This window comes from Lissotriton vulgaris, chromosome 5 (assembly GCF_964263255.1).
Source record: "Lissotriton vulgaris chromosome 5, aLisVul1.2, whole genome shotgun sequence".
NCBI lineage: Eukaryota > Metazoa > Chordata > Amphibia > Caudata > Salamandridae > Lissotriton > Lissotriton vulgaris.
Genome location: NC_141693.1, coordinates 846,422,472 through 846,433,356, shown reverse-complemented (window position 1 = coordinate 846,433,356; position 10,885 = coordinate 846,422,472). Strand labels below are relative to the sequence as shown.

Genomic DNA, 10,885 nt, shown 5'->3' with positions numbered 1-10,885 from the left:
GGGTACCAGACTCTTCCAGCCCAGTCTTGTACCAAAGGAATGACTTGGGCCAGGTCACGCTTGATTTTCTTCAGTATTTGGGGCAGAAGTGGTACAGGAGGAAAGGCATACAGGAGGCCGCAGTTCCACTTGCAACAAAAAACGTCACTGAGCAAGTGCCGCCTAGGAAATTCCAACACAGAGAACTGCTGATATTGTGCGTTCTCTTCAGTGGTGAACAGATCTAACCAAGGCTCTCCCCACTGCTTAAAGAGACCTTGGACCACCTCTGAGTAAAGACGTCATTTGTGATCCACCAGGCACTGATGGCTGAGTTTGTGCGCCCTGGCATTCAGGTAACTTGCCAGGTGTTTCACCACCAGGGTTATGCCCGGACGTTCCAGCCATGTCCACAGGCGATGAGCCTCATGACATAGGGGCAACGATCCCACCCGCCCTGTTTGTTGCAGTACCACATGGCAGTGGTGGTGTCCGTGAACACCTGCACTGCCTTTCCCTTGAGGAAGAGAAGGAATGCCTTCAGTGCCAGGTGAATCGCCTGAAGCTCTAAGAGGTTTATATGGAGCCCAGACTACACCGGCGACCAGACTTCTCTGATCTCCACCTCTCCTAGGTGGCCGCCCATCCTAGAAGTGATGCATCGGTCACCACTGTGAGATCTGGTTGGGGAAGGGAGAGGGATCTGCCTCTGACCCAATCCTGGTTCGTTAACCACTACTGCAGTTGTTGCGCAGTTCCCTCTGAAATTTGGACGTAGTCGGAATTATTCCACCGATGCTGCCCTCACTGGAACTTAAGGTCCCACTGCAAAGCCTGCATATGCCATCTGGCATGATCTACCAGCAGGATGCAGCAGGCCATGAGGCCCAAAGGCCTCAGGGTCATCCTCACCGAAATCTTTGATAGAGGCTGAAACATCGGTATCATAGCCTGAGTATCCTGGACTGACTGTTCGGAAGGATAGGCCCGAAAACGAACAGCCTCAATGAAAAGGAGCAACTGAGAGGAAATCAGGTGTGACTTCAACACGTTGATAGTGAACCCAGCGAATGCAGGAGGTCCGCCATAGTCTGGAGGTGGGAGACAAAAGCCTGGGGCAAGCCCGTTTTTATTAGCCAGTCGTCAAGATAGGGGAAGACTAGAACCACTGACCTGAGCAAGTGAGCTGTGACCATCGCCATCACCTTGGTGCACACCCGAGAGGTCAAAGGGGGGCACAGTGAACTGAAAATGCTGGTGGCCTACCATGAACCTCAGGTAGCATCTGTGGGCTGGCAGGACAGAGATAGGGAAATAGGCGTCCTGCAAGTACAACGCCACCATCCAGTCTCTAGGGTCGACGGCAGACAGGACCTGAGCATACAGAACTTCTCCTTCTGGAGGTAGCGGTTGAGGGCCCTGCAGTCTAGGATAGGATAGGATGCAGGCCCTTTTACTTCTTGGGCACCTGAAAGTAGCGGGAATAGCAACCATGACCTACTTCTGGCACAGGGACCCTTTCAATATCTCCCTTAGCTGAGAAAGCTGGAACATCCTGACAGAGAAGTGCAAAATGATCATCCGACATGCAGTCGAGAGACGGTGGCATGGAGGGAAGGGTAGTTTTGAAAGAGAGGGAGTAGACCCTTTGGACAATCTGCAAAACCCACCTGTCTGACGTGCTGGATTGCTAGTGGGGAGGTAATGGTGAATCCTGCCACCCAATGGCCGCTTATGAGCCTGAAAGGTCAGATTAGGAGGGTTTGTAGGCTGCTGCAGGGGGCAAGGGGGAGGGGGAAGGTGGACTGTCCCGCCCGCAGCTTTGCAGACCTGCGTCACTGGGTCCCACGTCCGCAGCCATGCGTAGTCTGGGCCGCTTACCTGGACCAGTGGCTAAACTGGGCCAAAGGTGGAGGGGTGCCCCCTTCTGTAGCCACAAAAGTGGCGAAAGGCAGACTGTGGTGGATGGGAGGATGCCAAGAGGCCTAAGGATCTGGCCATAGCTGAGAATCCTTAAAGCGCTCCAGTGCCAAGTCTGCCTTGTCGCCAAAAAGGCAATGGCCATCGAAGGGCATATCCAGCAAGGTCGCTTAAATATGCCCCGAAAAACCAGACGTCCTCAACCAGGCGTAGCATCGAAGGGCTACAGACATGGCAATGATTCTGCTTCGTGAGTCGGTGGATCCAGTCCACATCCGATTCTGAATTTGGCGGAGTCTCTCCCATCCGCCACTGCCTGGGAGAGAACAGCCCAGCCATCCTTGGGGACGAGGATGGGACAGCGTCAGCCTAGGGCACGCTGATGCCGTCGTCACCGGGGAAGGTAGAGTAAGGTCGACCGGCGCCAATCCTTATCTAGACCTGGATCCACTGGGCCCGAAGGCATGCCAGCAGACTCTGGCTGCTCAAAGATTTGATGGAGGGCTTCGTAGAACGTATAAAGCTGGGCAGGAGATGTTCTGGCTCCCAGAAACGGGGGAGGCGCAAAGTCAGCCTGGAGTAAGGAGACTGAGCCTTAGAGCGACGACGCTCTGGGTCCTGTGTCGCGTCAGCGGCCCGTTGGGGAGAAGGCGAAGAGCGACAATTATTCGCCTTCTTCTTGTGCTTCGACTTACCCGAAACGAAGACTTGGACGAGGTGTGGTGGCTCTGCAACTGGTCTCAAGACCTTCCCCTCGACAAGACCAGGAGTGACGTGCAGCTGACTGTCGGGCCTCCAGAAGCTTTCGGGACTGCTACCGCACAGAGTTCGGACTCACGGACCAACAGTCGGAGCATGACTTTGGGTTGTGGTAGCGCTCCAGGGACCAGAGGTACATGAGGTGCGGGTAGTGACAGACCTCACAGGGCTTGAAGCGGTCCAACGATGGGACATCCCTCATGCACCAGGAATTGAAGACTCAAAAACAAGAATTCGACAAAAGTTGAAAAAAGTTTAGTTAAAAAGGGACTAAGAAGCAGGCTCTAGCCAGATCTGTGCTAGGCTGACACGGAAAAAGAACTGACAGTGCGCCGGACATGGAAATTGACCGACACCACCTACAGATGCCATGGGGTACTGCGGAGGAAAACATTCTTCAGATCTAGTCTGATGCCTGGGGGTAACTCTAAGGTAAGGAATCTATAACTAATTGTCTCTAACAAGACCGCATTACCAGGAGACAGGCCTAGATCATGGCACACATGCATTAACAGTGTTTGACCTCGACCTAAAGTCATTAACAGGGGTCCATACAGCTGCAGCACTCAGGATAGGGGTGCATGTCCATCACCATGCAGGGGACTTTTCTGTCCCAACAATGACTGCTACAAATGTAGCAGATTATTTCATAACTAAAATCATTTTGCAGGAGAAACAGCTCCTTACAGTTACATCATCAAAAAAATAATCTTGAAACAGCATGACCCATTTTACTTTTTAAAAGTCACTTTATTTGCATTCAGTGAAATGTTTACAAGGATTGTAAATGATATACAACCATCAGGATCATAGTACATCAGTTACTTTACAAAATTATTTAGGATGCAAGCCCCTTCCATGTCACCTGAGGAAAGTGGCTAGGTACATTCTTTTTACACATTCCGCCTTGTCCAGACGATAAGGGCAAATTTACAATTGATTGCTGCATGTCCAAAATAAATTAGGACACCAGTGGTAACAAAACACTGCAAATAAATTTACATTTTTTCTATCCCTTGCAGTATCACAATTTTAAATAGTTACATTTGGAAACTTTTGCTAATTGTTCACTTTCTATCTACACACAAGTGGGAGGCAAATATGAAATAAAAAACTGCATGCAATAACCAAACAGTAATAAAAAAGTCAAATACTAGTGTTACAGAATGATGATACAAATGAGCTGTGGGTCAATTGCACCGTAAAATCATAACAAATGTTACAGTTCTCTTTGGTCTCATTTAACTCCTGCCACTAGTATTTTTGTATCCAAATAGGCTCTAATGAAATGGTTTAAAAAACTAGCAAGTTTAGAAGGAGAACAACATCTAATTACTTTTGTTTTGGCCGTAAAGAATGTTTTACGTAGAAGAGCTGTTAAGCTTAAAAAGTATACTTGTATGGCATTTCTTGCAGCACCCACACAAACAGAAAATTATGATACTGGTAACATGCTCGTTCTGATAACGTCAACATCTGAATGCTGGTGTACACTGTGGTAGGCTAAAAAGAATGATGACTTCTGGGAATAGCGTCAATTGCTCATCGTTCTTTTAATTTCGTTTTCTCCTATGCAACTTTCGATTACTTCAGTTGAAACACTGGTTTCATTCTCCACAGCACTGTAACACTCGTCATTATCACTATCATTTTCTGTACATTCGCCAAAACTAGGACAGGATTCACTTTCATCACTACTTCCACAAGAACTTGACGATATGACATCATCCGTGTCTGAATAAACTTCAGCACCATGAAAAATGTACCGATTTGGAGTAAGATATAAGTACTGTGTACCTGAAAGGTAAAATATTTTGTAAATGGTTATTAAAAAACACAAATATGTTGCACAAACATTCAAAATAGTCTATGACAATATTCAGAAAGCCAAATTACGGCACGAAGTGATTGCAGAATGCCACCTGTTCTTAAAGCAAACAAGGTTTCCAGAATGCGAAGCTATGAACAGAAGCAATATTCACCAGTGCAAAATTACTTTGCACTGTTTTTTAGATTGTTGTAATGATGACTTAATTACAAACAATGCACAAGTTACTACTTGTGTAACAATATATCTGTAAGAGACATTAGTTAGTGATAGATTCCTTACCTTAGAATATCCCCAGGCGTCAGACTGGATCCGGAAAGCTTTGCTTAGCAGTATCCCTGCGCGTCATTAGGTGGCGTCCTGCGGCTGTGCGTTAGTCGATGGCGTCGTATGCACCGAGATGACGTCATGGAGATTACTTAGGCGCCATCCATGCGCGCTGACGTCGGTTCTGTACATGATTTTCCGTGCCAGGAATGCAGAGCCATGCAAGATGCTGACCATTGGTGCATAAACTAGGGCCCAAAAAGGGAATGACATTAACCCTAGTAATCAGTTCGCAGAACGGGGAGGATGGGTGGGGCGGTAAGGAATCTATCACTAACTAATGTCTATTACAGATATATCGTTACACAAGTAGTAACTTGTGCATCTGAAAGAGACAAGTTAGTGATAGATTCCTCACCTTAGAAGAGATTCCCCAGCAATACCAACCCCGGTGGAGAGTCTGCGAACAAAATTACACCAGGAAGTCACGGAGAACAGAACAGCCAAAGAAGCTGTCTCTCCGGACTTGACTGTCAAGGCAGTAGTGCTTGGTAAACGTGTGCAAGTGAGGCCCACGTAGCTGGCTGACAGTTGTCCTGCAAGGGAACGCCGCGTCCCAAGGCAGTAGTGGCTGCAGTTGCCCTGGTCGAATGGGCACACAGTCCCACAGGAAGCTCCTTCTTGGCCAAGCAGTAACATGCTTTGATGCACAGAACGACCCACCGGGAAATGGTCAGTTTGTGCACAGCCCGACCTTTCTAAGCACCCATGTAGCCAACAAAGCGCTGATCATCCACCCGGAACTGTAGTGTATGCTGCAGATAGAATGCGAGCACACGTTTCGGGTCCAGACGGTGGAGCCTCTCCTCTTTCCTGGAAGGATGCAGAGGCGGAAAAAAGGTGGGCAAAGTGATGGTCTGCCCGATGTGGAAGAGCGTGACAACCTTTTGCAAGAAAAAAGGACGGGTCCTCAGTACCACCTTGTCCGGATGAACTAAAAGGAAAGGAGGTCTGGGAAAGAGCCTGGAGCTCACTCACTCTTCTGGCAGAGGTGATGGCTACCAGGAAAGCCGTCTTTAAGGTGAGAAGACGTAAGGGACAGTTATTAAGGTGCTCAAAGGGAGCGCACATTAAGTAAGTCAAGACAAGATTCAAGTCCCACTGAGGCATTATGAAAAGCACGGGAGGGAACGTGTGTGTAATGCCTTTGAGGAAACGGTTAACAACCAGGGACTTAAAAAGAGAAGGCTGATCAGTAAGCCTTAATAAGGCGGAGATGGCAGAAAGATAACCTTTGGTAGTGCCCAGAGCAGAGCCCCGCTGGGCCAAAGACAGAAGAAATAGAAGGACCTCAGAAAGAGGGGCAGAAAGGGGATCCACAGCCTTTGCTGTGCATCATGCCACAAATTTGTTCCATCGGCAGGCTTATACTGTTTTAGTGGAGAGACGCCTGGCTGCCAGAATGACATTACAGACTTCTGGAGAAGGTTGAAAGCCGCCAACTGTGGCCGCTCAATCTCCACGCATGGAGGTGGAGGCTGGACAGGTTCGGGTGAAGGACCGTCCCCTGCTGCTGCAACAGAAGATCCTCCAGAAGAGGCAGACGGATTGGGGGATCGATGCTCATACTAAGTATCTCTGGATACCATACTCTTCAAGCCCAGTCCGGAGCCACAAGAATGACCCAGTCACGCCTGATCTTCTTCTGCACTCTGGGTAGAAGTGGTAGAGGCGGAAAGGCATACCATAGACCGCAGCTCCACTCGAGACGAAAAGCGTCTCAGAGTGAGTGCCGCCTTGGAAATTCCAACGCACAGAACTGATGACAATGCACGTTCTCTTCGGTGGCGAATAGATCTAACCAGGGCTCTCCCCACTGCACAAAGAGATCTTGCACCACGTCCGAGGTCAGATGCCACTCGTGCTCCATCATGCACCGGCGGCTGAGTTTGTACGCCCTGGCGTTCAGAGAACCTGTTAGGTGTTGAACCACCAAGGTAATGCTTTGATGTTCCAGCCAGAGCCTCCTGACATAGGGTCCACAACCCCACCCGCCCCGTTTGTTGGAAAACCACATGGCGGTGGTGTTGTCCGTGAACACCTGCACCACACTTGCCCGCACAGAGGGAAGGAATGCCTTCAGTGCAAGTTGGATCGCTCACAGCTCCAGAAGGTTGATATGGAGCCGGGACTCCGCCGGAGACCAGAGGCCTCTGATCTCCACCTCTCCCAAGTGGCCTCCCCATCCCAGGAGGGACGCATCCGTCACTACTGTGTGCTCGGTTGAGGAAGGGAGAGGGATCTGCCATTGACCCAATCGCGATTTGTGAGCCACCACTGCAAGTGTTGTGCAGTGCCCTCCGAGATCTGGACATCAACGATTAGGTTGCCCTGATGCTGCGCCCACTGGAACCTCAGGTCCCACTGCAGAGCAACGCATATGCCATCTAGCATGTTGCACTAGCAGGATGCAGGAGGCCATCAGGCCCAGGAGCCGGAGGGTCATCCTGACTAAAACCCGGAATAGAGGCAGAAAGATCGGAATCATAGCCGGAATATCTCGGACTCGCTGCTCAGGAGGATAAACCCGAAACTGCATCGAATCCAGAACCCCTCCGATGAAGGGGAGCTTCCGAGAGGGACTCGGGTGCGATTTTGGAGCTTTAATGGAGAACCCCAGCAAATGCAGGAGGTCAGCGTAGTCTGAAGGTGGGTGACTACTTCCTGGGGCAAGCCGACCTTCAACAACTAGTCGTCGAAGTAGGGGAAGACTGACACCCCTGACCTGCGCAGATGAGCTGCGACCATTGCCATCACTTTCGTGAACACCCGAGGGATGCTGGTAAGGCCGAAGGGGAGCAGGGTAAACTGAAAATGCTCCTGGCCTACCGTGAACCGCAGGTAACGCCAGTTGGCCGGCAGGACGGGGGATGTGAAAATATGTGTCATTTAAGTCCAATTCTACCATTCACTCTCCAGGGTGGAGGGCAGCCAAGACCTGAGCCAACATCTTGAACTTCTCCTTCCGGAAGTAGTGATTGACGTTCTGGAGGTCCAAGATAGGACGCAGACCCCATTTTGTCCTTCTTGGGGACCAGAAAGTAGTTGGAATAACAACCACTCCCTACTTCTGGCCCAGGAACGCACTTGATGGCCCGCTTGCACAAGAGGGCCGTGACTTTCTGTTGGAGAAGAACTAAATGATCCCCCGACATGCGGTGGCACCGAAGCGGCAAGGCTGGTGGGGAGGTCTGAAAGGGAAGAGAGTAACCCTTGCGGATTATCTGCAGCACCCACTTGTCCGATGTGATATCGCGCCAGTGGGGGAAGTGGTGGCGAATCCTGCCACCCACCGGCGTTTGGTGCTCCACGAAGGACGGACTAGGAAGGTTTGGAGGTAGGAGCAGCGGGGGTGGAGGTGGACTGACCCACATGCTGATTCCCCCCCATCCCCAACCCCTGCGAAAGCCGCAACCACAGCCGCCCTGAGGCTGGTTCTGCACAGGCTTGTTGAAGGAACGTGCCTGGGTGCCCCTGCTCTGGCCACGAAAGGAAAGACAACCAGGAGTGGCTGGGTTCTTAGCAGAAAGACCCAAGGACTTGGCCGTGGCCTGTGAGTCCTTAAAGCGCCAGTACACTGTCAGCCTTGTTGCCAAACAGGCGGGTCCATCAAAAGGCATGTCCACGAGTGAGTTCTGGACATCGGGCGAGAACCCAGTCGAACGTAACCAGGCATAGCGCCGCAACACCAGAGTCATAGAAATCGCCCTGCCCAATGAGTTGGCGGTGTCCAACCCACACGAATGGCAAACTTAGTCGAATCCTTACCTTCACCAATTGCCTGAAAAAGGACAGCCTGTACCTTCTCAGAACACTAAGGCAACACCTGTGCAACGGCATCCCAAACCGTGTGGGAGTAGTAGCCCAACAAGCAAGTGGTGTTCACCAACCGCAGCCCCAAGCTGGCCGAAGAGAACAAGTGCTTCCCAAACTGGTCCAGTTTTTTAGAGTCCTTATCCGGCTGGGCCGTGGGAAAGGCACTCTGTGACGTTGAGGCCTGAATGACCAGGCTCTCAGGCATAGGGTTAGTGGTCAGGAAAGCGGGGGCGCCGGTTGGCGGGGTCTGGTGATGTTTTTATCCACCGGGGCCTCAACCAAGTGCCCAAGAGAACATGTGTAAGGGTGTCATTTAAGGGAAGCAACGGCTCCGGCGAAGTAGACGCCGTCTGGAGCAACTCAGTGAGGAGGTTGGTCTTGAGGGTCACTGTGGGGATGTCAAGGTTGAGGACCTCAGCAGCAAGACTAAGCACCATTGTGTAGGAGGCACCCTCCTCCATCGTAGGCGGGGAAAGAGGCTCCTCCATCGTAGGCGGGGAAAGAGGCGAACCCCGGGTCAAAGGAGACATCGAGGTCGCCTGCATCCTCCAAGGCATCCAACCAATCCTGTTCGGAGTCACACTGCCGGGCAAGCGGGTCCTCTGACCCTTCCCAGTCTTCGTCCGTCTCTGGGGTAGAGGGGTGCAGTCGTGGCGGCAGAGAAGGAGAAGCGCCGCCTCCCAATGCAGATCCCAGGTCGGAACAAAATGATCCTGGAACAGGGGCAAGGGTGGGATAAACAGCACCCAGTGTGGCGCTGAGGGCAGCGCCGGGGCCGGAACCGGCAACGCTGCACCTCGTGCAGCCAGGGATGGAGCCAGCGGCGTAGGATCTTGTGGCGCCGGGGCTGAAGCTGGTGGCGGAGGCGCCGGGCCAACAGGATTTGGACATGGGACCGCGGGGCCCGAAGGCGCACCAGTGGGAGCCCAAGGCCTAACAAGGTAGTCCTTGGCTGCAAGACGGACCCGTGTATGGCGGTTAGGCCGCGGGATTCCCAGGCTCCAGAGGAGCCGCAGGGGCGAACCCCGTGTCCCCCTCATCCGCCTCCGAGGAGCGACGGGGGGACGTCTGAGAGCGAACACGCTTCTTCGACTCCTTTTTATGGCGTCGCTTACCGGAATCCGAAGGCGAAGGCTTGGAGTCCGAGGAACAACAGCTCCAGTCCCGCGAGCGGTCCCAGGAACGGCCCCTAGACCCGGAGCGGTGATGTGACGAATGCTGGACCTCCCTGCAATTTCTGGCGCCGCTCCCGCAAGGCCTTGGGGGCCATGGCTCGACAGTCCCGGAAGTCGTGATTCGTTTCTGTCAGTAGAGGCAAACATTGTGGGGGTCTGCCACCAACATATTACGGACACAGGTCCCACAAGACTTAAAGCCGGGCAACTCTACGTGCACCAGGAGAAAAAATAAAAAGGGGGGGGGGGAGGCAAAAGTCTAAAAATAGCAGTCAAAAAGTGACTAAGGTACATGCTCAATCCGGATCTGCGTTTGCTGGCGTGGAAAAAGAAAGAACTGACTTCAGCGCGCATAGGTGGTGCCTAAGTAGTCTCTGTGCCGTCATCTTGGCGCATACGACACCAGCAACGGACGCAGAGCCACAGGACGCCACCTACTGATGCGCAGGGGTACTACTAAGCAAAACTTTCCGGATCCAGTCTGACGCCTGGGGATATTCTAAGGTAAGAAATCTATCACTAACGTGTCTCTTTCAGATATGTATATTAATGATGGGTACTGAATGTTGACGGTTGCTAAGATGCAGAAAAAGCAGGAAAAAAAACGCCTGAACAACTTCTTGATTACATATTAAAATTCTTACGAACGAGCGTCATCTTGGATGTTGCTGAAAGAAAATCTATTAAGAGAAAAGTCTGGGCGGGTAAAGAAGTGTGGGCTTACACAGTAAGGAAAGTGAGGAAGTAACAAAAATACTGATAGCGCAGATGTGTCATGAAGTGCACGTTCCTATGACACCAACCGGTGCTGCACACCATCAGACCCAGGCTCATTGCACCCAAGTCATAACTCCGGAAAATATTTCAGACAGACGAGAAGACTTTCTGCCACTGTATGTTAACCCAAAAAACTGGTGATGGACCCTGCCTGGTGCTTTATGGAAATTCAATTATTGGTATGGGAGTCCTATATTTAATCTGTACTCTTGACCTACTATTTCAAGATTATTGTTTACATTTGGTTGTTTTATGCAACATTAGGCTCCAAATTAAAAATAACTATGGTTGGCATCACAACAGA

At 51.2% G+C, this 10,885-nt stretch overlaps 1 protein-coding gene across 2 annotated transcripts in view; it reads right to left on the bottom strand.

The window, feature by feature from the left end:
• Nucleotides 1-3,387: 3,387 nt before the first annotated feature.
• Nucleotides 3,388-10,885, bottom strand: part of SIRT1 (sirtuin 1) — a 491,295-nt gene continuing 483,797 nt past the window's right edge. For both annotated transcript variants that reach the window (XM_086922398.1, XM_086922397.1), the window contains one exon: nt 3,388-4,455. In XM_086922398.1, the coding sequence (XP_086778524.1) occupies nt 4,193-4,455 (263 nt within the window). In that variant the 3' untranslated portion in view covers nt 3,388-4,192. The remainder of the gene's footprint in view (nt 4,456-10,885) is intronic.